The sequence below is a fragment of the Aquarana catesbeiana genome, linkage group LG05, assembly GCF_042186555.1.
Source record: "Aquarana catesbeiana isolate 2022-GZ linkage group LG05, ASM4218655v1, whole genome shotgun sequence".
NCBI classification, from domain to species: domain Eukaryota; kingdom Metazoa; phylum Chordata; class Amphibia; order Anura; family Ranidae; genus Aquarana; species Aquarana catesbeiana.
Genome location: NC_133328.1, coordinates 653,361,141 through 653,388,704, shown reverse-complemented (window position 1 = coordinate 653,388,704; position 27,564 = coordinate 653,361,141). Strand labels below are relative to the sequence as shown.

Sequence of the window (27,564 nt, the reverse complement as noted above, 5' to 3'; positions counted from 1 at the left end):
CGCTCTCTGATACACGTTCTCTGATACACACCAGGGGGCGCTCTCTGATACACGTTCTGATACACACCAGGGGGCGCTCTCTGATACACACCAGGGGGCGCTCTCTGATACACGTTCTCTGATACACACCAGGGGGCGCTCTCTGATACACGTTCTCTGATACACACCAGGGGGCGCTCTCTGATACATGTTCTAATACACACCAGGGGGCGCTCTCTGATACACGTTCTCTGATACACACCAGGGGGCGCTCTCTGATACACGTTCTCTGATACACACCAGGGGGCGCTCTCTGATACACGTTCTCTGATACACACCAGGGGGCGCTCTCTGATACACGTTCTCTGATACACACCAGGGGGCGCTCTCTGATACACACCAGGGGGCGCTCTCTGATACACACCAGGGGGCGCTCTCTGATACACGTTCTCTGATACACACCAGGGGGCGCTCTCTGATACACGTTCTCTGATACACACCAGGGGGCGCTCTCTGATACACGTTCTGATACACACCAGGGGGCGCTCTCTGATACACGTTCTCTGATACACACCAGGGGGCGCTCTCTGATACACGTTCTCTGATACACACCAGGGGGCGCTCTCTGATACACGTTCTGATACACACCAGGGGGCGCTCTCTGATAGACGTTCTCTGATACACACCAGGGGGCGCTCTCTGATACACGTTCTGATACACACCAGGGGGCGCTCTCTGATACACGTTCTCTGATACACACCAGGGGGCGCTCTCTGATACACGTTCTCTGATACACACCAGGGGGCGCTCTCTGATACACGTTCTCTGATACACACCAGGGGGCGCTCTCTGATACACGTTCTCTGATACACACCAGGGGGCGCTCTCTGATACATGTTCTAATACACACCAGGGGGCGCTCTCTGATACACGTTCTCTGATACACACCAGGGGGCGCTCTCTGATACACGTTCTCTGATACACACCAGGGGGCGCTCTCTGATACACGTTCTCTGATACACACCAGGGGGCGCTCTCTGATACACGTTCTCTGATACACACCAGGGGGCGCTCTCTGATACACGTTCTCTGATACACACCAGGGGGCGCTCTCTGATACACACCAGGGGGCGCTCTCTGATACACGTTCTCTGATACACACCAGGGGGCGCTCTCTGATACACGTTCTCTGATACACACCAGGGGGCGCTCTCTGATACACGTTCTCTGATACACACCAGGGGGCGCTCTCTGATAGACGTTCTCTGATACACACCAGGGGGCGCTCTCTGATACACGCTCTCTGATACACACCAGGGGGCGCTCTCTGATACACGTTCTCTGATACACACCAGGGGGCGCTCTCTGATACACGTTCTGATACACACCAGGGGGCGCTCTCTGATACACGTTCTCTGATACACACCAGGGGGCGCTCTCTGATACACGTTCTCTGATACACACCAGGGGGCGCTCTCTGATACACGTTCTCTGATACACACCAGGGGGCGCTCTCTGATACACGTTCTGATACACACCAGGGGGCGCTCTCTGATAGACGTTCTCTGATACACACCAGGGGGCGCTCTCTGATACACGTTCTCTGATACACACCAGGGGGCGCTCTCTGATACACGTTCTCTGATACACACCAGGGGGCGCTCTCTGATACACACCACAAAGTGTGATATCAGTGAACAGGTGATTGACAGCAGAGAGGAGAGCACAAAGGTGAGGGGGGAGCACAGAGTAGGGAGCAGAGGGGAGGAGGAGAGAGGAGACTAGAGAGGGGAGAGAGGAGACTAGAGAGGGGAGAGAGGAGACTAGAGAGGAGACTAGAGGAGAGAGGAGACTAGAGAGGGGAGAGGAGACTAGAGAGGGGAGGAGAGGAGAGAGGAGACTAGAGAGGGGAGGAGGAGAGAGGAGACTAGAGAGGGGAGAGGAGACTAGAGAGGGGAGAGGAGACTAGAGAGGGGAGAGGAGACTAGAGAGGGGAGAGGAGAGAGGGGACTAGAGAGGGGAGAGGAGGCTAGAAAGGGGAGAGGAGACTAGAGAGGGGAGAGGAGAGAGGAGACTAGAGAGGGGAGAGGAGAGAGGAGACTAGAGAGGGGAGAGGAGACTAGAGAGGGGAGAGGAGACTAGAGAGGGGAGAGGAGACTAGAGAGGGGAGAGGAGACTAGAGAGGGGAGAGGAGACTAGAGAGGCAAGAGAGGAGACTAGAGAGGGAAGAGAGGAGACTAGAGAGGGAAGAGCGGAGAGACAGGAGACTAGAGAGGGGAGAGGAGACTAGAGGGGGAGAGGGGAGAGGAGACTAGAGGGGGAGAGGGGAGAGGAGACTAGAGAGGGGGGAGGAGAGAGGGGAGAGGAGACTAGAGAGGGGGGAGGAGAGAGGGGAGAGGAGACTAGAGAGGGGAGAGGAGACTAGAGAGGGGAGAGGAGACTAGAGAGGGGAGAGGAGACTAGAGAGGGGAGAGGAGACTAGAGAGGGGAGAGGAGAGATGGGAGAGGAGACTAGAGAGGAGAGAGGAGACTAGAGAGGAGACTAGAGAGGGGAGAGAAGACTAGAGGGGAGACCAGAGAGACAGGAGACTAGAGAGGGGAGAGGAGAGAGGAGAGAGGAGACTAGAGAGGGGAGAGAAGACTAGAGGGGAGACCAGAGAGACAGGAGACTAGAGAGGGGAGAGGAGACTAGAGGGGAGAGCGGAGAGACAGGAGACTAGAGAGGGGAGAGGAGAGGAGACTAGAGAGAGGAGAGGAGACTAGAGAGGGGAGAGAAGACTGGAGGGGAGACCGGAGAGACAGGAGACTAGAGAGGGGAGAGGAGAGAGGAGACTAGAGAGGGGAGAGAAGACTGGAGGGGAGACCGGAGAGACAGGAGACTAGAGAGGGGAGAGGAGACTAGAGAGGGGAGAGTAGACTAGAGAGGGGAGAGGAGACTAGAGGGGAGAGCGGAGAGACAGGAGACTAGAGAGAGGAGAGGAGACTAGAGAGGGGAGAGGAGACTAGAGGGGAGAGCGGAGAGACAGGAGACTAGAGAGGGGTGAGGAGAGAGGGGAGAGAGGAGAGAGAAGACTAGAGGGGAGGGGAGACTAGAGAGGAGAGAAGACTAGAGGGGAGAGCGGAGAGACAGGAGACTAGAGAGGGGTGAGGAGAGAGGGGAGAGAGGAGAGAGAAGACTAGAGGGGAGAGGAGACTAGAGAGGAGAGAGGGGAGAGAGGAGAGAGAGGAGAGAAGACTAGAGGGGAGAGGAGACTAGAGAGGAGAGAGGGGAGAGAGGAGAGAGAGGAGAGAAGACTAGAGGGGAGAGCGGAGAGACAGGAGACTAGAGAGGGGAGAGGAGAGAGGGGAGAGAGGAGAGAGAAGACTAGAGGGGAGAGGAGACTAGAGAGGAGAGAGGGGAGAGAAGACTAGAGGGGAGGGGAGACTAGAGAGGAGAGAAGACTAGAGGGGAGAGCGGAGAGACAGGAGACTAGAGAGGGGTGAGGAGAGAGGGGAGAGAGGAGAGAGAAGACTAGAGGGGAGAGGAGACTAGAGAGGAGAGAGGGGAGAGAGGAGAGAGAGGAGAGAAGACTAGAGGGGAGAGGAGACTAGAGAGGAGAGAGGGGAGAGAGGAGAGAGAGGAGAGAAGACTAGAGGGGAGAGCGGAGAGACAGGAGACTAGAGAGGGGAGAGGAGAGAGGAGACTAGAGAGGGGAGAGGAGACTAGAGAGGGGAGAGAAGACTGGAGGGGAGACCGGAGAGACAGGAGACTAGAGAGGGGAGAGGAGAGAGGAGACTAGAGAGGGGAGAGGAGACTAGAGAGGGGAGAGGAGACTAGAGAGGGGAGAGGAGACTAGAGGGGAGAGCGGAGAGACAGGAGACTAGAGAGGGGAGAGGAGAGGAGATTAGAGAGAGGAGACTAGAGAGGGGAGAGAAGACTGGAGAGGGGAGAGAAGACTGGAGAGGGGAGAGAAGACTAGAGGGGAGAGCGGAGAGACAGGAGACTAGAGAGAGGAGAGGAGACTAGAGGGGAGAGCGGAGAGACAGGAGACTAGAGAGGGGTGAGGAGAGAGGGGAGAGAAGACTAGAGGGGAGAGGAGACTAGAGAGGAGAGAAGACTAGAGGGGAGAGCGGAGAGACAAGAGACTAGAGAGGGGTGAGGAGAGAGGGGAGAGAGGAGAGAGAAGACTAGAGGGGAGAGGAGACTAGAGAGGAGAGAGGGGAGAGAAGACTAGAGGGGAGGGGAGACTAGAGAGGAGAGAAGACTAGAGGGGAGAGGAGACTAGAGAGGAGAGAGGGGAGAGAGGAGAGAGAAGACTAGAGGGGAGAGGAGACTAGAGAGGAGAGAGGGGAGAGAGGAGAGAGAGGAGAGAAGACTAGAGGGGAGAGGAGACTAGAGAGGAGAGAGGGGAGAGAGGAGAGAAGACTAGAGGGGAGAGCGGAGAGACAGGAGACTAGAGAGGGGAGAGGAGAGAGGGGAGAGAGGAGAGAGAAGACTAGAGGGGAGAGGAGACTAGAGAGGAGAGAGGAGAGAGAGGAGAGAAGACTAGAGGGGAGAGGAGACTAGAGAGGAGAGAGGAGAGAGAGGAGAGAAGACTAGAGAGGAGAGAGGGGAGAGAGGAGAGAGAGGAGAGAAGACTAGAGGGGAGAGGAGACTAGAGAGGAGAGAGGGGAGAGAGGAGAGAAGACTAGAGGGGAGAGGAGACTAGAGAGGAGAGAAGACTAGAGGGGAGAGCGGAGAGACAGGAGACTAGAGAGGGGTGAGGAGAGAGGGGAGAGAGGAGAGAGAAGACTAGAGGGGAGAGGAGACTAGAGGGGAGGGGAGACTAGAGAGGAGAGAAGACTAGAGGGGAGAGCGGAGAGACAGGAGACTAGAGAGGGGAGAGGAGATTTGGGGGTTAGGTGGGAAAGGAGCTCAGCACACAGAAGACTTGTGGGATCTGCACAGAATCTCCTCCAATCATTTATAATGGGAAGAGGGAGAAGATGACCAATCACACATCCCGTCCTCCACAGAACAACCCCCTCCTGGGAATGTGACATCATCATGTAGGAATGAGGTCACACGTGGCTTCATCCAGAGGAGAGAGGAATGGAGGAGATGATGATACATATGAGGAGCTCAGTGATGACCTCTTCCAGAGACTCATCACCTCCCCAATTAGGACAAACTCACAGATCTGGGTAATGTCCTCCTCCCCTCCCCCAATGATCTTTCCCAGTCACCACCCAATACCGGTGTTGGAGTCGATCGGTGAGGACACCCCTCCATGGTGTTAGGGGCCCGGTTCTCAGCTGGGGTCTTCCTAGGTTCTAGCACTATGTTATGGTCACATGCTCCTCCATACCCAGAAGGTATTTTGTGTTGGCTGCGGTTGAGGAAGAATGGGCATTGCTGGAGAGGTAACTATGGGGGTGGGGGGCCTGAATGGACAAAGTCTCCCTAAAGTGACATCCCCAGCTTCTGGAGAGAGGAGGAATCCAAACCCAATTGAAATCAATAAGCTCTGGATGAAAACTAAACACGATTGGCCATTTTGTAGGCAAACAACAAAGATCACGGGGGAGGAGGACATGTACCAACGCCAAAACATTTTCAATTCTAGTTGGCAGAGCCAAGATTTTAATAAAGTTTAAAGTGAAACATTAAAAATATAAAACCCATTGGGGGGGACCCTGACCCCCATCTGTACGATGTACACAACCCACCCCTACACCAACCAACAGTGACATCTACTAAGTATGTCTGCCATTAAATGACCGTTCCCGGCCTCTTCATTCCATTCATCTATACCAACCTTATCCTAGAAGAGGGTCTGCTATAGAGGTTAACGGTGAACACCCACACAAAGAAAAAAGGCCCACCAAAAAATCCATACCAGACCCTTATCCAAGCATGCTGCCACTGAAAGACAGCTGTTATAAACAAATGGGCGGAGTCTCCCAGGTGACATCATTAGACATTACCATATATGGTCAATACCAACACCAAGGAGACCCCCATCTCTTTGCGGTCATCCAATGAGAGTGAAGTGCCAGAAAGAGACTTGTGTCAGAAGGTTCTCTCTTATTTGGCGGGTTGGTGGCCATTATGAATTCCAATAGATGAACATGGCAGGAGCATTTTTTGCGTTTCTTAAATAAAGAACATCAAAAACTATGTCTGTTGTTATTTATACTTCACTTTTTTTGTTGTGAATGAAGAGGGGAGCGACGTACTCCACTACAGAGGGAGGAGGTCAGACACGAGAACGCTCGGAGAGGTCAGACACGAGAACGCTCGGAGAGGTCAGACACGAGAACGCACGGGGAAGAGGTCAGACACGGGAACGCTCGGAGAGGAGGTCAGACACGAGAACGCTCGGAGAGGAGGTCAGACACGAGAACGCTCGGAGAGGAGGTCAGACACGAGAACGCTCGGAGAGGAGGTCAGACACGAGAACGCTCGGGGAGGAGGTCAGACACGAGAACGCGCGGGGAAGAGGTCAGACACGAGAACGCTCGGAGAGGAGGTCAGACACGAGAACGCTCGGGGAGGAGGTCAGACATGAGAATGCTCGGGGAGGAGGTCAGACACGAGAACGCGCGGGGAAGAGGTCAGACACGAGAACGCTCGGAGAGGAGGTCAGACACGAGAACGCTCGGGGAGGAGGTCAGACACGAGAACGCTCGGGGAGGTCAGACACGGGAACACACAGGGAGGAGGTCAGACATGAGAACGCTCGGAGAGGAGGTCAGACACGAGAACGCTCGGGGAGGAGGTCAGACACGAGAACGCTCGGGGAGGAGGTCAGACACGGGAACGCTCGGGGAGGAGGTCAGACACGAGAACACACAGGGAGGGAGGTCAGACACAAGAACGCTGGGGGAGGAGGTCGGACACGGGAACGTGCGGGGAAGAGGTCAGACACGAGAACGCTCGGGGAGGAGGTCAGACTTGGAGAACATTCGGGGAGGAGGTCAGACTTGGAGAACACTCGGGGAGGAGGTCAGACACGAGAACGCTCAGGGAGGAGGTCAGACACGAGAACGCTCGGGGAGGAGGTCAGTCACGAGAACGCTCGGGGAGGAGGTCAGTCACGAGAACGCTCAGGGAGGAGGTCAGACTTGGAGAACATTCGGGGAGGAGGTCAGACTTGGAGAACACTCGGGGAGGAGGTCAGACACGAGAACGCTCAGGGAGGAGGTCAGACACGAGAACGCTCGGGGAGGAGGTCAGTCACGAGAACGCTCGGGGAGGAGGTCAGACACGAGAACGCTCAGGGAGGAGGTCAGACATCAGAACGCTCGGGGAGGAGGTCAGACACGAGAACGCTCGGGGAGGAGGTCAGACACGAGAACGCTCGGGGAGGAGGTCAGACACGAGAACGCTTGGGGAGGAGGTCAGACTCGGAGAACGCTCAGGGAGGAGGTCAGACACGAGAACACTCGGGGGGGAGGTCAGACACGGGAACGCTCGGGGAGGAGGTCAGACACGAGAACGCTCGGGGAGGAGGTCAGACACGGGAACGCTCGGGGAGGAGGTCAGACACGGGAACGCTCGGGGAGGAGGTCAGACACGGGAACGCTCGGGGAGGAGGTCAGACACGGGAACGCTCGGGGAGGAGGTCAGACACGAGAACGCTCGGGGAGGTCAGACACGGGAACACACAGGGAGGAGGTCAGACATGAGAACGCTCGGAGAGGAGGTCAGACACGAGAACGCTCGGGGAGGAGGTCAGACACGAGAACGCTCGGGGAGGAGGTCAGACACGGGAACGCTCGGGGAGGAGGTCAGACACGAGAACACACAGGGAGGGAGGTCAGACACAAGAACGCTGGGGGAGGAGGTCGGACACGGGAACGTGCGGGGAAGAGGTCAGACACGAGAACGCTCGGGGAGGAGGTCAGACTTGGAGAACATTCGGGGAGGAGGTCAGACTTGGAGAACACTCGTGGAGGAGGTCAGACACGAGAACGCTCAGGGAGGAGGTCAGACACGAGAACGCTCAGGGAGGAGGTCAGACACGGGAACGCTCAGGGAGGAGGTCAGTCACGAGAACGCTCGGGGAGGAGGTCAGTCACGAGAACGCTCAGGGAGGAGGTCAGACTTGGAGAACATTCGGGGAGGAGGTCAGACTTGGAGAACACTCGGGGAGGAGGTCAGACACGAGAACGCTCAGGGAGGAGGTCAGACACGAGAACGCTCGGGGAGGAGGTCAGTCACGAGAACGCTCGGGGAGGAGGTCAGACACGAGAACGCTCAGGGAGGAGGTCAGACATCAGAACGCTCGGGGAGGAGGTCAGACACGAGAACGCTCGGGGAGGAGGTCAGACACGAGAACGCTCGGGGAGGAGGTCAGACACGAGAACGCTTGGGGAGGAGGTCAGACTCGGAGAACGCTCAGGGAGGAGGTCAGACACGAGAACACTCGGGGGGGAGGTCAGACACGGGAACGCTCGGGGAGGAGGTCAGACACGAGAACGCTCGGGGAGGAGGTCAGACACGGGAACGCTCGGGGAGGAGGTCAGACACGGGAACGCTCGGGGAGGAGGTCAGACACGGGAACGCTCGGGGAGGAGGTCAGACACGGGAACGCTCGGGGAGGAGGTCAGACACGGGAACGCTCGGGGAGGAGGTCAGACACGGGAACGCTCGGGGAGGAGGTCAGACACGGGAATGCTCGGGGAGGAGGTCAGACACGGGAACGCTCGGGGAGGAGGTCAGACATCAGAACGCTCGGGGAGGAGGTCAGACACGAGAACGCTCGGGGAGGAGGTCAGACACGAGAACGCTCGGGGAGGAGGTCAGACACGAGAACGCTCGGGGAGGAGGTCAGACTCGGAGAACGCTCAGGGAGGAGGTCAGACACGAGAACGCTCGGGGGGGAGGTCAGACACGGGAACGCTCGGGGAGGAGGTCAGACACGAGAACGCTCGGGGAGGAGGTCAGACACGGGAACGCTCGGGGAGGAGGTCAGACACGGGAACGCTCGGGGAGGAGGTCAGACACGGGAACGCTCGGGGAGGAGGTCAGACACGGGAACGCTCGGGGAGGAGGTCAGACACGGGAACGCTCGGGGAGGAGGTCAGACACGGGAACGCTCGGGGAGGAGGTCAGACACGGGAACGCTCGGGGAGGAGGTCAGACACTGGAATGCTCGGGGAGGAGGTCAGACACGAGAACACACAGGGAGGAGGTCAGACACGAGAACGCTCGGGGAGGAGGTCAGACACGAGAACGCTCGGGGAGGAGGTCAGACACGAGAACACACAGGGAGGAGGTCAGACACGAGAACATACAGGGAGGAGGTCGGACACGGGAACGTGCGGGGAAGAGGTCAGACACGAGAACGCTCGGGGAGGAGGTCAGACACGAGAACACACAGGGAGGAGGTCAGACACGAGAACACTCGGGGGGGAGGTCAGACACGGGAACGCTCTGGGAGGAGGTCAGACACGAGAACGCTCGGGGAGGTCAGACACGGAGAACGCTCGGGGAGGAGGTCAGACACGAGAACGCTCGGGGAGGAGGTCAGACATCAGAACGCTCGGGGAGGTCAGACACGGAGAACGCTCGGGGAGGAGGTCAGACACGAGAACGCTCGGGGAGGAGGTCAGACTCGGAGAACGCTCGGGGAGGAGGTCAGACACGAGAACGCTCGGGGAGGAGGTCAGACACGAGAACGCTCGGGGAGGAGGTCAGACACGAGAACGCTCGGGGAGGAAGTCAGACACGAGAACGCTGGGGGAGGAGGTCGGACACGGGAACGTGCGGGGAAGAGGTCAGACACAAGAACGCTCGGCGAGGAGGTCAGACTCGGAGAATGCTCGGGGAGGAGGTCAGATACGAGAACGCTCGGGGAGGAGGTCAGACAACGGAACGCTCGGGGAGGAGGTCAGACACCGGAACGCTCGGGGAGGAGGTCAGACACCGGAGCGCTCGGGGAGGAGGTCAGTCACGAAAACGCTCGGGGAGGAGGTCAGACACGGGAACGCTCGGGGAGGAGGTCAGACATCAGAATGCTAGGGGAGGAGGTCAGACACGAGAATGCTCGGGGAGGAGGTCAGACATCAGAACGCTCGGGGAGGAGGTCAGACACGAGAATGCTCGGGGAGGAGGTCAGACACGAGAACGCTCGGGGAGGAGGTCAGACACGAGAACGCTCGGGGAGGAGGTCAGACACGAGAACGCTCGGGGAGGAGGTCAGACACGAGAACGCTCGGGGAGGAGGTCAGACACGGGAACGCTCAGGGAGGAGGTCAGACACGAGAATGCTCGGGGAAGAGGACAGACATCAGAAAGCTCGGGGAGGAGGTCAGACACGAAAATGCTGGGGGAGGAGGTCAGACATCAGAACGCTCAGGGAGGAGGTCAGACACGGGAACGCTCAGGGAGGAGGTCAGACACGGGAACGCTCAGGGAGGAGGTCAGACACGGGAACGCTCAGGGAGGAGGTCAGACACGGGAACGCTCAGGGAGGAGGTCAGACATCAGAACGCTCAGGGAGGAGGTCAGACACGGGAACGCTCAGGGAAGAGGTCAGACACGGGAACGCTCAGGGAAGAGGTCAGACACGGGAACGCTCAGGGAGGAGGTCAGACACGGGAACGCTCAGGGAGGAGGTCAGACACGGGAACGCTCAGGGAGGAGGTCAGACACGGGAACGCTTGGGGAGGAGGTCAAACACGAGAATGCTCAGGGAGGAGGTCAAACACGAGAACGCTCAGGGAGGAGGTCAGACACGGGAATGCTTGGGGAGGAAGTCAAACACGGGAACGCTCAGGGAGGAGGTCAGACACAAGAACGCTCGGGGAGGAGGTCAGACATCAGAACATTCAGGAAGTGTTTCCATAGGTTGAACTCAACAACTTTTCTGTAGCTTTAATCTATCTTCCCCCACATGAATGAAGAGGGGAGCGACGTACTCCACTACAGAGGGAGGAGGTCAGACACGAGAACGCTCGGAGAGGTCAGACACGAGAACGCTCGGAGAGGTCAGACACGAGAACGCACGGGGAAGAGGTCAGACACGGGAACGCTCGGAGAGGAGGTCAGACACGAGAACGCTCGGAGAGGAGGTCAGACACGAGAACGCTCGGAGAGGAGGTCAGACACGAAAACGCTCGGGGAGGAGGTCAGACACGAGAACGCGCGGGGAAGAGGTCAGACACGAGAACGCTCGGAGAGGAGGTCAGACACGAGAACGCTCGGGGAGGAGGTCAGACATGAGAATGCTCGGGGAGGAGGTCAGACACGAGAACGCGCGGGGAAGAGGTCAGACACGAGAACGCTCGGAGAGGAGGTCAGACACGAGAACGCTCGGGGAGGAGGTCAGACACGAGAACGCTCGGGGAGGTCAGACACGGGAACACACAGGGAGGAGGTCAGACACGAGAACGCTCGGGGAGGAGGTCAGACACGGGAACGCTCGGGGAGGAGGTCAGACACGAGAACACACAGGGAGGGAGGTCAGACACAAGAACGCTGGGGGAGGAGGTCGGACACGGGAACGTGCGGGGAAGAGGTCAGACACGAGAACGCTCGGGGAGGAGGTCAGACTTGGAGAACATTCGGGGAGGAGGTCAGACTTGGAGAACACTCGGGGAGGAGGTCAGACACGAGAACGCTCAGGGAGGAGGTCAGACACGAGAACGCTCGGGGAGGAGGTCAGACACGGGAACGCTCAGGGAGGAGGTCAGACACGAGAATGCTCGGGGAAGAGGACAGACATCAGAAAGCTCGGGGAGGAGGTCAGACACGAAAATGCTGGGGGAGGAGGTCAGACATCAGAACGCTCAGGGAGGAGGTCAGACACGGGAACGCTCAGGGAGGAGGTCAGACACGGGAACGCTCAGGGAGGAGGTCAGACATCAGAACGCTCAGGGAGGAGGTCAGACACGGGAACGCTCAGGGAAGAGGTCAGACACGGGAACGCTCAGGGAAGAGGTCAGACACGGGAACGCTCAGGGAGGAGGTCAGATACGGGAACGCTCAGGGAGGAGGTCAGACACGGGAACGCTCAGGGAGGAGGTCAGACACGGGAACGCTTGGGGAGGAGGTCAAACACGAGAATGCTCAGGGAGGAGGTCAAACACGAGAACGCTCAGGGAGGAGGTCAGACACGGGAATGCTTGGGGAGGAGGTCAAACACGGGAACGCTCAGGGAGGAGGTCAGACACAAGAACGCTCGGGGAGGAGGTCAGACATCAGAACATTCAGGAAGTGTTTCCATAGGTTGAACTCAACAACTTTTCTGTAGCTTTAATCTATCTTCCCCCACACAGTACAGCCCTCACTACACCCCCTTTCTCGGGCTGTATGTGGGTTTCAGTGTGCTGCTGCACAGCTCCACCTTATGTGACAACACACAACTCCACCTCCCCGACATTGGGAGGAATGCCGTGGCCGCTGAAAATATATAAATATGAATGGTTTATGGGTGACATTGGGCAAGTGAATCCTGATAGTCTCCAGAGTACGCTGGGTCAATGGATTTGGTTGGACATTGGCCCATTGAACTGGAGTGGTTTCTCAGAGACACCGGGCAAGTGGATCTGGTTTGTCACTGAGCATTGGATTTGACTAGTTTCTAGTAGACCTTGGGTTAGTGGATCTGATTGGTCAGTGGATCTGGTTGGTCTCAGGAGAATCCCGTGTCAGTGGATCTGGGTGGTCTCAGGAGAACCCTGGGTCAGTGGATCTGGATGGTCTCAGGAGAAACCTGGGTCAGTGGGTATGGATGGTCACTGGATCTGGTTGGCCTCAGGAGAATCCTGTGTCAGTGGATCTGGATGGTCTCGGGAGAATCCTGTGTCAGTGGATCTGGATGGTCTTGGGAGAACCCTGGGTCAGTGGATCTGGATGGTATCGGGAGAACCCTGGGTCAGTGGATCTGGATGGTATCGGGAGAACCCTGGGTCAGTGGATCTGGGTGGTCTCAGGAGAACCCTGGGTCAGTGGGTATGGATGGTCACTGGATCTGGTTGGCCTCAGGAGAATCCTGTGTCAGTGGATCTGGATGGTCTCGGGAGAACCCTGGGTCAGTGGATCTGGATGGTATCGGGAGAACCCTGGGTCAGTGGATCTGGGTGGTCTCAGGAGAACCCTGGGTCAGTGGATCTGGGTGGTCTCAGAAGAACCCTGGGTCAGTGGATTTGGGTGATCTCAGAAGAACCCTGGGTCAGTGGATCTGGATAGTCTCAGGAGAACCCTGGGTCAGTGGATCTGGATAGTCTCAGGAGAACCCTGGGTCAGTGGATCTGGATAGTCTCAGGAGAACCCTGGGTCAGTGGATCTGGATAGTCTCAGGAGAACCCTGGGTCAGTGGATCTGGATAGTCTCAGGAGAACCCTGGGTCAGTGGATCTGGGTGGTCTCAGGAGAACCCTGGGTCAGTGGATCTGGGTGGTCTCAGGAGAACCTTGGGTCAGTGGATCTGGGTGGTCTCAGGAGAACCTTGGGTCAGTGGATCTGGGTGGTCTCAGGAGAACCCAGGGTCAGTGGATCTGGGTGGTCTCAGGAGAACCCTGGGTCAGTGGATCAGGGTGGTCTCAGGAGAACCCTGGGTCAGTGGATCTGGGTGGTCTCAGGAGAACCCTGGGTCAGTGGATCAGGGTGGTCTCAGAAGAACCCTGGATCGGTGGATCTGGGTGGTCTCAGGAGAACCCTGGGTCAGTGGATCTGGGTGGTCTCAGGAGGACCCTGGGTCAGTGGATCTGGGTGGTCTCAGGAGAACCCTGGGTCGGTGGATCTGGATGGTCTGGGCATGCCTCTGGGATTACAAAACACAGAGACGCAGCACATTTTAGGCCAAATATTGCATGTTTAGAGAATTGGTGTTCTATTATTGTAGCATTAAAGAGACATGACACCCGTACATGGTCAGCCTCCATAGGCCGGACATGACCATGATAAAATAAGAAAATTCTGCAGTTTTGGAGTCAACTCATAACAAACAGTGGCTCAGGAACTGACAGATGTTTATTGACGTGAAGAAGCCACCAGATCTCACGAGACATGGTCAGACTGCTGGGGGAAGTTCTGCTATCACCTCAGCAAAGGTAAGTCTAATCCTGTGGAAGGACATGTATGGCACAAGTGAGAACGAAGGTTTTTTCAGTCATTGCTGGTGATGGATCTCCTATCCTCTGTACGTGGCAAACGTTATGACGATGACAAGCAGAGTGATGGCTCCCAGGCACACAGTGGCTGTGGCAGTGAATATATGAGGGTACTGGAACTGGCAGTACCACAATAAGGCTAAAACAAGGACTAATAAAGGAACCAGGAGAGTGCCAATGTTCAGAGGAACCTCAGGAAGGTCGCTACTGCTCTGTCCGGGGGATGCTGCATGCTGGGAGATGTGACAATGCACCACACAGCCATCCGTCAGCTGAAGAGATGCTACAGTCCGTGAATCATCCCGAAGAAGCTGCCCCTGATAGATGAGACGGATGTGACCCTCCTGGCCGGGAAACTGTGTCCTGGAAGAAGAAAAGGAGCATATGATCAGTCACCCACAAAATGCCTGGGTACACAACGTAATACACCCCTCCAATACCCAATGTGGATCATTAATCACCCACAAAATGCCTGGGTACACAACGTAATACACCCCTCCAATACCCAATGTGGATCATTGATCACCTCAATGATTCCTGGGTACACAACGTAATACACCCTCCAATACCCAATATGGATCATTAATCACCCCAATGATTCCTGGGTACACAACGTAATACACCCCTCCAATACCCAATGTGGATCATTAATCACCCACAAAATGCCTGGGTACACAACGTAATACACCCCTCCAATACCCAATGTGGATCATTGATCACCTCAATGATTCCTGGGTACACAACGTAATACACCCTCCAATACCCAATATGGATCATTAATCACCCCAATGATTCCTGGGTACACAACGTAATACACCCCTCCAATACCCAATGTGGATCATTAATCACCCCAATGATTCCTGGGTACACAACGTAATACACCCCTCCAATACCCAATGTGGATCATTAATCACCCACAAAATGCCTGGGTACACAACGTAATACACCCCTCCAATACCCAATGTGGATCATTGATCACCCCAATGATTCCTGGGTACACAACGTAATACACCCCTCCAATACCCAATATGGATCATTAATCACCCCAATGATTCCTGGGTACACAATGTAATACACCCCTCCAATACCCAATATGGATCATTAATCACCCCAATGATTCCTGGGTACACAACGTAATACACCCCTCCAATACCCAATGTGGATCATTAATCACCCCAATGATTCCTGGGTACACAACGTAATACACCCCTCCAATACCCAATGTGGATCATTAATCACCCCAATGATTCCTGGGTACACAACGTAATACACCCCTCCAATACCCAATGTGGATCATTGATCACCCCAATGATTCCTGGGTACACAATGTAATACACCCCTCAAATACCCAATGTGGATCATTAATCACCCCAATGATTCCTGGGTACACAACGTAATACACCCTCCAATACCCAATGTGGATCATTAATCACCCCAATGATTCCTGGGTACACAATGTAATACACCCCTCAAATACCCAATGTGGATCATTAATCACCCCAATGATTCCTGGGTACACAACGTAATACACCCTCCAATACCCAATATGGATCATTAATCACCCCAATGATTCCTGGGTACACAACGTAATACACCCCTCCAATACCCAATGTGGATCATTAATCACCCCAATGATTCCTGGGTACACAACGTAATACACCCCTCCAATACCCAATATGGATCATTAATCACCCCAATGATTCCTGGGTACACAACGTAATACACCCTCCAATACCCAATGTGGATCATTAATCACCCCAATGATTCCTGGGTACACAACGTAATACACCCCTCCAATACCCAATGTGGATCATTAATCACCCCAATGATTCCTGGGTACACAACGTAATACACCCTCCAATACCCAATGTGGATCATTAATCACCCCAATGATTCCTGGGTACACAACGTAATACACCCTCAAATACCCAATGTGGATCATTAATCACCCCAATGATTCCTGGGTACACAACGTAATACACCCCTCCAATACCCAATATGGATCATTAATCACCCCAATGATTCCTGGGTACACAACGTAATACACCCCTCCAATACCCAATGTGGATCATTAATCACCCCAATGATTCCTGGGTACACAACGTAATACACCCCTCCAATACCCAATGTGGATCATTAATCACCCCAATGATTCCTGGGTACACAACGTAATACACCCCTCCAATACCCAATGTGGATCATTAATCACCCCAATGATTCCTGGGTACACAACGTAATACACCCCTCAAATACCCAATGTGGATCATTAATCACCCCAATGATTCCTGGGTACACAACGTAATACACCCTCCAATACCCAATGTGGATCATTAATCACCCCAATGATTCCTGGGTACACAACGCAAACGTTTTTGGCAGGTGTGAAGAAATGCTGTAAAGTAAGAATTCTTCTAAAAATGAAAGAACAGAAGAAAATATCAAATCCAATCAATATTTGGGGTGACGACCCCCACCCCCCTTTTGGCCTTTAAACCAGCATCAGTTCTTACACTTGCACAAAGTCAGGGATTTTTTAGGATGAGAGTCAGGTGTATGATGAGCCAATTATATCAAGCAGGTGCTAATGATCATCAGTTTCATATGTAGGTTGAAACACCTGTGGGACCCAGGTACCCCCATCTACTGTCCGGAAAAGTCCAGAGGAAACCAGTGGGACCCAATTACCCCCATCTACTGTCCGGAGAAGTCTGGAGGAAACCAGTGGGACCCAATTACCCCCATCTACTGTCCGGAGAAGTCTGGAGGAAACCAGTGGGACCCAATTACCCCCATCTACTGTCTGGAGAAGTCTGGAGGAAACCAGTGGGACCCAGGTACACCCATCTACTGTTTGGAGAAGTCTGGAGGAAACCAGTGGGACCCAGATACACCCATCTACTGTCCGGAAAAGTCCAGAGGAAACCAGTGGGACCCAATTACCCCCATCTACTGTCCGGAGAAGTCTGGAGGAAACCAGTGTGACCCAGGTACCCCCATCTACTGTCCAGAGAAGTAAAGAGGAAACCAGTGTGACCCAGATACATCCATCTACTTTCTGGATCAGTCTGGAGGAAACCAGTGTGACCCAGGTACACCCATTTACTATCCGGAGAAGTCTGGAGGAAACCAGTGTGACCCAGGTACCCCCATCTACTGTCCAGAGAATTCTGGAGGAAACCAGTGGGACCCAGGTACTTCCATCTACTGTCCGGAGAAGTCTGGAGGAAACCAGTGTGACCCAGGTACCCCCATCTACTGTCCAGAGAAGTCTGGAGGAAACCAGTGAGACCAAGGTACACCTGTCTACTGTCTGGAGAAGTCTGAAAGAAACCAATGGGACCAAGGTATCCCCTCCCCATCTACTGTCCGCAGAAATCTGGAGGAAACCAGTGGGACCCAGGTACCCCCATCTACTGTCCGGAGAAGTCTGGAGGAAACCAATGAGACCAAGGTATCCCCTCCCCATCTACTGTGCGGAGAAGTCTGGCCAGAAGTGGTGTTCATGGAAGAATAGCCGACAAAAAGCCTCCGATGTGGAAACAAGGCTAAGCCACTCAACTATGCAGGAAAACAGGTACTGGGGGGGCAGAAAAATGGCTGCAGGAGCAGCAGAGGCCGTTTGTTGGGGAAAGGGATTGAGAGCGGTACAATATTGGGTGTCTGCAGCCAACTGTGAAGCATGGTGGAGGTTCCTTGCAAGTCTGGGGCTGCATTTCTGCTAATTGAGTTGGAAATTTGTTCAGGATCAGTGGTGAGAAATCCAGACAGATACGTCTGCATCGGGCCATACAATCGGGGGGGGGGCGTGTGATTGCCCCCCCCCAAATTAATTCTGCATTCTGGATTTCTCTTAATTTACTTACTATTAACACTTCAATGTCTGAATGACTTCTTCATTTACAGCATCACACCTGCCTAAGACTTTTGCATACTACTGTATATATACCAGATTCCACCCCCCCAAATATGACACAGTGTATAGTGGAGGAGCAGACAACGCACGGCATGTAGGACAGACTATAGAACGCCGGTCCCCCCTCCCCCATTCAGAATATCAGAGTAGGTGGAAGGACTGGTTGGTTGGGTTCAGGGGGCGGGGCTGATGGTTATCTGATCTCCTGTAACAGCCAATGACCTCTCCTCATCTGGGGAGGTTGTGATCTGCGCCTCCGGGGTTCCTCCACATGGAGAGGAGAAGGGATTGAACCATTACCGCTGAGTACAACTCCACATACCCGACTCCGGTATATGGTGGCGCCTTAACCATCCTGAGGGGAGGAGTCTGGGGGCAGCAGAGAATCCATATTATACCCAGAACATGGGCCACAGGGGAATACAGGGCTGTTTATTATCTACTGGCCACCAGGGGGCAATAGAGGCAGGGGGTTCACAGGACAGCCACCGGGGGGTGGGGCGCAGAGAATGGAGGTGGCGTTTGGGAGGAGCCGGTGGTTCTGTGTGGGAGGAGCCCCGGGGAAGGTATTGGGGCTCATTCACACGGGTGCTGTGGTCTGTACATTGTGAATCAGCCGCCTGGAGCTGTGTGCAGGCAGCCTGTGTTACTCTATGAGGCCTGTATGAACACAGCCGCAGGTCCTAATCTGACAGGTGCAGCTCTATAGCCCCAAACAGAGACGGGGCACATTCAGGGCCCCTCACCCGCCTGATAAACTAGGACCTGCGGCTGTGTTCATACAGTGGCACTCATTCACACAGTATGGGCCAGAGAACCCGTCTGAATGAACCCTTCTTTATTTTATTTTTTCATAATGGTGTTGGGGGAGGGGGGGCTTTGGTGAAATATCAGGGGGCTAAACTGACCCCCGACATCTCACTTTTGAGACAAGAGAAAGGGAATGAGGTCTGAGCGGCTTCCTGTTCATTCACAAACACAGCTTACTATACTTCAGTGATGGCGTGGGCACAGTCCGCTATGGGAGTCTCCGATGGCGTGGGCACAGTCCCCTATGGCGTGGGCACAGTCCTCTATGGCGTGGGCACAGTCCCCGATGGCATGGGCAGTCCCCGGTGGCGTGGGCACAGTCCCCGGTGGCGTGGGCACAGTCCCCGGTGGCGTGGGCACAGTCCCCGGTGGCGTGGGCACAGTCCGCAATGGCGTGGGCACAGTCCGCAATGGCGTAGGCACAGACTCCGATGGCATGGGCACAGCCTCCGATGGCGTGGGCACAGCCTCCGATGGCGTGGGCACAGCCTCCGATGGCGTGGGCACAGCCTCCGATGGCGTGGGCACAGCCTCCGATGGCGTGGGCACAGCCTCCGATGGCGTGGGCACAGTCCCCGATGGCGTGGGCACAGTCCCCGATGGCGTGGGCACAGTCCCCGATGGGTACCGATCACAGTGTTCATTCAGAAAAGGAAGGGCTGGTAAATAGGAAATATTAATTGCCCCCCCCCATCCTGGAAAGATCCTGCTGTGTGCCAAGGGAGGAAGTAGTGGGCAAGCTAACAGCACTGTGGGGGCCTGGACAGTAGGGGGAATCGGGGGGCACAATCACTGGAACTGATCCCCCTGTGTGTCTTTCTGCAGCAGATGAAAACCAGCGGGAGGGAAAGGAGGAGAAGCCATCCTTTAGCTGCTGTAGAAAGACACACATGGGGGGGGGGTAATCGGTTCCAGAAATTCTGCATCTGCCACACCGATCACCCTCCCTGCCCACATTCCATTCCCCCTGCTGGTCTGGGCCCTGTACAGGAGGACCAGTAGTACACCTTTAATGGCAGACCTAGTGGGGGGAATAAATTGGCTTCAGTTCTGTGTGGAAGGAGTGGATAGGTTGTTGGTTCTGTGTAGGGGGAGCGGATGGGAAAGTACTTCTATGTGGGAAGAGCAGGTGGGCTGGCAGCTCCCCATGGGAGGAGCAAATGGGCTGGCAGCTCCGCATGGGAGGAGCAAATGGGCTGGCAGCTCCGCATGGGAGGAGCAAATGGGCGGCGGCTTTCTGTGGGAGTAGATTGGCCGGCGGCTCTGCATGAGAGGAGTAGATTGGCAAATGGCTCTTTGTGGGAGGAGTAGATGGGCCAGTGGTTCTGTGTGGGAGGCGTAGACTGATGAGCGGCAGCTTTCCATGGGGGTAGATTGGCCCGCGGCTCTGTGTGGGAGGAGTAGATTGGTTGGTGGCTCTGTGTGGGAGGAGTAGATTGGTTGGTGGCTCTGTGTGGGAGGAGTAGATTGGTTGGTGGCTCTGTGTGGGAGGAGTAGATTGGTTGGCGGCTCTGGGTGGGAGGAGTAGATTGGTTGGTGGCTCTGTGTGGGAGGAGTAGATTGGCCGGTGGCTCTGTGTGGGAGGAGTAGATTGGTTGGTGGCTCTGTGTGGGAGGAGTAGATTGGTTGGTGGCTCTGTGTGGGAGGAGTAGATTGGTTGGTGGCTCTGTGTGGGAGGAGTAGATTGGTTGGTGGCTCTGTGTGGGAGGAGTAGATTGGTTGGTGGCTCTGTGTGGGAGGAGAAGATTGGCCAGTGGCTCTGTGTGGGAGGAGTAGATTGGTTGGTGGCTCTTCGTGGGAGGAGTAGATGGGCCAGTGGTTCTGTGTGGGAGGCGTAGACTGATAGGCGGCAGCTTTGTATGGGGGTAGATTGGCCGGCGACTCTGTGTGGGAGGAGTAGATTGGTTGGTGGCTCTGTGTGGGAGGAGTAGATTGGTTGGTGGCTCTGTGTGGGAGGAGTAGATTGGTTGGCGGCTCTGGGTGGGAGGAGTAGATTGGTTGGTGGCTCTGTGTGGGAGGAGTAGATTGGCCGGTGGCTCTGTGTGGGAGGAGTAGATTGGTTGGTGGCTCTGTGTGGGAGGAGTAGATTGGTTGGTGGCTCTGTGTGGGAGGAGTAGATTGGTTGGTGGCTCTGTGTGGGAGGAGTAGATTGGTTGGTGGCTCTGTGTGGGAGGAGAAGATTGGCCAGTGGCTCTGTGTGGGAGGAGTAGATTGGTTGGTGGCTCTTCGTGGGAGGAGTAGATGGGCCAGTGGTTCTGTGTGGGAGGCGTAGACTGATAGGCGGCAGCTTTGTATGGGGGTAGATTGGCCGGCGACTCTGTGTGGGAGGAGTAGATTGGTTGGTGGCTCTGTGTGGGAGGAGTAGATTGGTTGGTGGCTCTGTGTGGGAGGAGTAGATTGGTTGGTGGCTCTGTGTGGGAGGAGTAGATTGGTTGGTGGCTCTGTGTGGGAGGAGTAGATTGGTTGGTGGCTCTGTGTGGGAGGAGTAGATTGGTTGGTGGCTCTGTGTGGGAGGAGTAGATTGGTTGGTGGCTCTGTGTGGGAGGAGTAGATTGGTTGGTGGCTCTGTGTGGGAGGAGTAGATTGGTTGGTGGCTCTGTGTGGGAGGAGTAGATTGGTTGGTGGCTCTGTGTGGGAGGAGTAGATTGGTTGGTGGCTCTGTGTGGGAGGAATAGATTGGTTTGTGGCTCTGTGTGGGAGGAGTAGATTGGTTGGTGGCTCTGTGTGGGAGGAGTAGATTGGTTGGTGGCTCTGTGTTGGAGTAGTAGATTGGTTGGTGGCTCTGTGTGGGAGGAGTAGATTGGTTGGTGGCTCTGTGTGGGAGGAGTAGATTGGTTGGTGGCTCTGTGTGGGAGGAGTAGATTGGTTGGTGGCTCTGTGTTGGAGGAGTAGATTGGTTGGCGGCTCTGTGTGGGAGGAGTAGATTGGTTGGTGGCTCTGTGTGGGAGGAGTAGATTGGTTGGCGGCTCTGTGTGGGAGGAGTAGATTGGTTGGTGGCTCTGTGTGGGAGGAGTAGATTGGTTGGTGGCTCTGTGTGGGAGGAGAAGATTGGCCGGCGACTCTGTGTGGGAGGAGTAGATTGGTTGGTGGCTCTGTGTGGGAGGAGAAGATTGGTTGGTGGCTCTGTGTTGGAGGAGTAGATTGGTTGGTGGCTCTGTGTGGGAGGAGTAGATTGGTTGGTGGCTCTGTGTGGGAGGAGAAGATTGGCCGGCGACTCTGTGTGGGAGGAGTAGATTGGTTGGTGGCTCTGTGTGGGAGGAGAAGATTGGTTGGTGGCTCTGTGTGGGAGGAGTAGATTGGTTGGTGGCTCTGTGTGGGAGGAGTAGATTGGTTGGTGGCTCTGTGTGGGAGGAGTAGATTGGTTGGTGGCTCTGTGTGGGAGGAGAAGATTGGCCAGTGGCTCTGTGTGGGAGGAGTAGATTGGTTGGTGGCTCTTCGTGGGAGGAGTAGATGGGCCAGTGGTTCTGTGTGGGAGGCGTAGACTGATAGGCGGCAGCTTTGCATGGGGGTAGATTGGCCGGCGACTCTGTGTGGGAGGAGAAGATTGGTTGGTGGCTCTGTGTGGGAGGAGTAGATCGGTTGGTGGCTCTGTGTTGGAGGAGTAGATTGGTTGGTGGCTCTGTGTGTGAGGAGTAGATTGGTTGGCGGCATTGTGTGGGAGGAGTAGATTGGTTGGTGGCTCTGTGTGGGAAGAGTAGATTGGTTGGCGGCTCTGTGTGGGAGGAGTAGATTGGTTGGCGGCTCTGTGTGGGAGGAGTAGATTGGTTGGCGGCTCTGTGTGGGAGGAGTAGATTGGTTGGAGGCTCTGTGTGGAAGGAGTAGATTGGTTGGCGGCTCTGTGTGGGAAGAGTAGATTGGTTGGCGGCTCTGTGTGGGAGGAGTAGATTGGTTGGCGGCTCTGTGTGGGAGGAGTAGATTGGTTGGCGGCTCTGTGTGGGAGGAGTAGATTGGTTGGCGGCTCTGTGTGGGAGGAGTAGATTGGTTGGCGGCTCTGTGTGGGAGGAGTAGATTGGTTGGCGGCTCTGTGTGGGAGGAGTAGATTGGTTGGTGGCTCTGTGTTGGAGGAGTAGATTGGTTGGCGGCTCTGTGTGGGAGGAGTAGATTGGTTGGTGGCTCTGTGTGGGAGGAGAAGATGGGCCAGTGGTTCTGTGTGGGAGGCGTAGACTGATAGGCGGCAGCTTTGCATGGGGGTAGATTGGCCGGCGACTCTGTGTGGGAGGAGTAGATTGGTTGGTGGCTCTGTGTGGGAGGAGTAGATTGGTTGGTGGCTCTGTGTGGGAGGAGTAGCTTGGTTGGTGGCTCTGTGTTGGAGGAGTAGATTGGTTGGTGGCTCTGTGTGTGAGGAGTAGATTGGTTGGTGGCTCTGTGTGGGAGGAGTAGATTGGTTGGTGGCTCTGTGTGGGAGGAGTAGATTGGTTGGTGGCTCTGTGTGGGAGGAGTAGATTGGTTGGTGGCTCTGTGTGGGAGGAGTAGATTGGTTGGCGGCTCTGTGTGGGAGGAGTAGATTGGTTGGTGGCTCTGTGTGGGAGGAGAAGATTGGCCAGTGGCTCTGTGTGGGAGGAGTAGATTGGTTGGTGGCTCTGTGTGGGAGGAGTAGATTGGTTGGTGGCTCTGTGTGGGAGGAGTAGATTGGTTGGTGGCTCTGTGTGTGAAGAGTAGATTGGTTGGTGGCTCTGTGTGTGAGGAGTAGATTGGTTGGTGGCTCTGTGTGGGAGGAGTAGATTGGTTGGTGGCTCTGTGTGGGAGAAGAAGATTGGTTGGTGGCTCTGTGTGGGAGGAGTAGATCGGTTGGTGGCTCTGTGTGTGAAGAGTAGATCGGTTGGTGGCTCTGTGTGGGAGGAGTAGATTGGTTGGTGGCTCTGTGTGGGAGGAGTAGATTGGTTGGTGGCTCTGTGTGGGAGGAGTAGATTGGTTGGCGGCTCTGTGTGGGAGGAGTAGATTGGTTGGTGGCTCTGTGTGGGAGGAGTAGATTGGTTGGTGGCTCTGTGTGGGAGGAGTAGATTGGTTGGTGGCTCTGTGTGGGAGGAGTAGATTGGTTGGTGGCTCTGTGTGTGAGGAGTAGATTGGTTGGTGGCTCTGTGTGTGAGGAGTAGATTGGTTGGTGGCTCTGTGTGGGAGGAGTAGATTGGTTGGTGGCTCTGTGTTGGAGGAGTAGATTGGTTGGTGGCTCTGTGTGGGAGGAGTAGATTGGTTGGTGGCTCTGTGTGGGAGGAGTAGATTGGTTGGTGGCTCTGTGTGTGAAGAGTAGATCGGTTGGTGGCTCTGTGTGGGAGGAGTAGATCGGTTGGTGGCTCTGTGTGGGAGGAGTAGATCGGTTGGTGGCTCTGTGTGGGAGGAGTAGATTGGTTGGTGGCTCTGTGTGGGAGGAGTAGATTGGTTGGTGGCTCTGTGTTGGAGGAGTAGATTGGTTGGTGGCTCTGTGTTGGAGGAGTAGATTGGTTGGTGGCTCTGTGTGGGAGGAGTAGATTGGTTGGTGGCTCTGTGTTGGAGGAGTAGATTGGTTGGTGGCTCTGTGTGGATCCCTGTGGGGAATTCATGCCAGTAAGGGGAGAATTAATTCAATCTCAATGTCACCAATCATTCATCCAATCTCCTGGCTCCCTTACCTCTTGATGTGAAGGACGGTGTCAGACGGACAGACCGGCACCACGCGCTCCGTGTCATTCAGGAACTTTAAGCGCAGAGATATTCTGTCTCTACTTTCTGAGGGGGCCCCGGGCCCCCGATTTCTCAGTGTGGGTGGGTCATTCTCAGGTGGTTCCCTGTTGGTGGGATCAGATTTCAGGGGTAGCTCCTGGGGGCTCTCAGAGGAGGTTCCTTCAGAGGAGTTGCTGGGAACATCGGAGGGTGATGGAGAGTTATCTATGGTGGCCTCCGTACTGGACAGAGGATCGACGGAGGTACTTGGGGCATCTGTGCCGGCTCCGCCCTCTTCTTCCTCAGGAACCTCTGACGGGGGGGACGACCAATGAGGGCTGTTCCGCTCTGAAGTGTGAGTAGAAATCCACGCCAAGGCCACCACGGATAGGATAAGAACCAGAGTGAAGAGCAACGTCACCTCATCACCCACGCCTTCGATAAGAGCCATGGAGGCCGCCCTGCAGAGGGAAGACAGTTACTGGAGGAACCGCATCCCACCCCACCCCCTTATTACCCCAGGAAGGGGTGGGACCTTATCAGCACTGTGATGTCATGGTACCGGTATGATGTCATGACTCTACTGGTGATTCTATGACAATGTTTCGCTTCTAGAGAAGACTGCTGAGCCCCACCAAAGGATCATCTGTAACCGGATTCCTTATGTGCCCCGCCCCCGATCACTAATACCAGATCTCATAGAGTCCCCTCCATCCTGGCAACTGATTGGCTGACTGGAGTAGTGATGTCAGCATTACAAAGTGTCCAGAGCAGAGCTTTCATTTCTCCACCTCCAGCTCCGCCCTCTGGCCACCAAGTGAATGTAAACCATTGGATGGAGGTCTGCGGAACAGGGAGGAAGCTCCCAATCATGTACCACCACCAAATCATCTGTGGGCCCCGCGAGGTCACGCCCCTGACTGTGATTGGATGTATTGGGGGGTGAACTATTATTGGGGTGCACAGTCTGGGGATGGGGGCGTGGTGTATAGGTAGGTGCGCCCCCCAGGGACAGCGGGTGCCACTCTACTTACAGGACACACCTCCCCCATCCTCCTCCTGGGGGGCACCAGCCTCCAGTCTCCCCAGGGGTGGCAGAGGACCCCCGAAACGTTGACGAGAAATCCGAACAAGCAGGGGGGGCTCCATATAAATTATGAGGTCTCCCCCACCTCAGCCAGGACCCCCTCCATGTCTCTAGGACCCCCCAGACTCAGAGCCCCCCCCATTCCTATCACCCTCCCCCAGAGCCCCCCCCCATTCCTATCACCCCTCCCCCCATTCCTATCACCCCTCCCCCCATTCCTATCACCCCTCCCCCACACTCAGAGCCCCCCCCATTCCTATCACCCCTCCCCCACACTCAGAGCCCCCCCCATTCCTATCACCCCTCCCCCACACTCAGAGCCCCCCCATTCCTATCACCCCTCCCCCACACTCAGAGCCCCCCCCATTCCTATCACCCCTCCCCCACACTCAGAGCCCCCCCCATTCCTATCACCCCTCCCCCACACTCAGAGCCCCCCCCCATTCCTATCACCCCTCCCCCACACTCAGAGCCCCCCCATTCCTATCACCCCTCCCCCACACTCAGAGCCCCCCCCCATTCCTATCACCCCTCCCCCACACTCAGAGCCCCCCCATTCCTATCACCCCTCCCCCACACTCAGAGCCCCCCCATTCCTATCACCCCTCCCCCACACTCAGAGCCCCCCCATTCCTATCACCCCTCCCCCACACTCAGAGCCCCCCCCCATTCCTATCACCCCTCCCCCACACTCAGAGCCCCCCCCCATTCCTATCACCCCTCCCCCACACTCAGAGCCCCCCCCCATTCCTATCACCCCTCCCCCACACTCAGAGCCCCCCCCCATTCCTATCACCCCTCCCCCACACTCAGAGCCCCCCCCCATTCCTATCACCCCTCCCCCACACTCAGAGCCCCCCCCCCCATTCCTATCACCCCTCCCCCACACTCAGAGCCCCCCCCCCATTCCTATCACCCCCCCCCCCACACTCAGAGCCCCCCCCATTCCTATCACCCCTCCCCCACACTCAGAGCCCCCCCCCCATTCCTATCACCCCTCCCCCACACTCAGAGCCCCCCCCATTCCTATCACCCCTCCCCCACACTCAGAGCCCCCCCCCATTCCTATCACCCCTCCCCCACACTCAGAGCCCCCCCCCCATTCCTATAAAAGAGTCCCCAGAATGTCACTCACACTCATCTCTGATCTCTTCCTGTATCACCGACTACAATCCACACTGAGCATGTCGGGAAATCCCTCCTACGTCACTCCCCTCGTCCGCCATATTGCTTACTGGCAAATCTTCCTGTCCTCTACTGCCACCTAATGTCCTCTCTGTGGTACTGCACCCCTCTATTATATATGGAATGTGATCACCTCCTCCTGTCCTCTGCTACCACCTAATGTCCTCTCTGTGGTACTGCACCCCTCTATTATATATGGAATGTGATCACCTCCTCCTGTCCTCTACTACCACCTAATGTCCTCTCTGTGGTACTGCACCCCCTCTATTATATATGGAATGTGATCACCTCCTCCTGTCCTCTGCTACCACCTAATGTCCTCTCTGTGGTACTGCACCCCCTCTATTATATATGGAATGTGATCACCTCCTCCTGTCCTCTGCTACCACCTAATGTCCTCTCTGTGGTACTGCACCCCCTCTATTATATATGGAATGTGATCACCTCCTCCTGTCCTCTACTACCACCTAATGTCCTCTCTGTGGTACTGCACCCCCTCTATTATATATGGAATGTGATCACCTCCTCCTGTCCTCTGCTGTCACCTAATGTCCTCTCTGTGGTACTGCACCCCTCTATTATATATGTGAATGTGATCACCTCCTCCTGTCCTCTGCTACCACCTAATGTCCTCTCTGTGGTACTGCATCCCCTCTATTATATATGGAATGTGATCACCTCCTCCTGTCCTCTGCTACCACCTAATGTCCGCTCTGTGGTACTGCACCCCCTCTATTATATATGGAATGTGATCACCTCCTCCTGTCCTCTACTACCACCTAATGTCCGCTCTGTGGTACTGCACCCCCTCTATTATATATGTGAATGTGATCACCTCCTCCTGTCCTCTGCTACCACCTAATGTCCTCTCT

General features: G+C 55.6%; 1 protein-coding gene across 1 annotated transcript; it reads right to left on the bottom strand.

The window, feature by feature from the left end:
* Nucleotides 1-13,902: 13,902 nt before the first annotated feature.
* TMUB1 (transmembrane and ubiquitin like domain containing 1) lies at nt 13,903-26,765 on the bottom strand. Its single transcript, XM_073632599.1, has 3 exons — nt 26,643-26,765; nt 24,390-24,881; nt 13,903-14,423 (listed from the first exon to the last, which is right to left on the bottom strand). The coding sequence occupies exons 2-3, from the start codon at nt 24,869-24,871 to the stop codon at nt 14,081-14,083; spliced, it is 825 nt and encodes a 274-aa protein (XP_073488700.1). The 5' UTR covers nt 24,872-24,881; nt 26,643-26,765; the 3' UTR covers nt 13,903-14,080.
* Nucleotides 26,766-27,564: the final 799 nt, after the last annotated feature.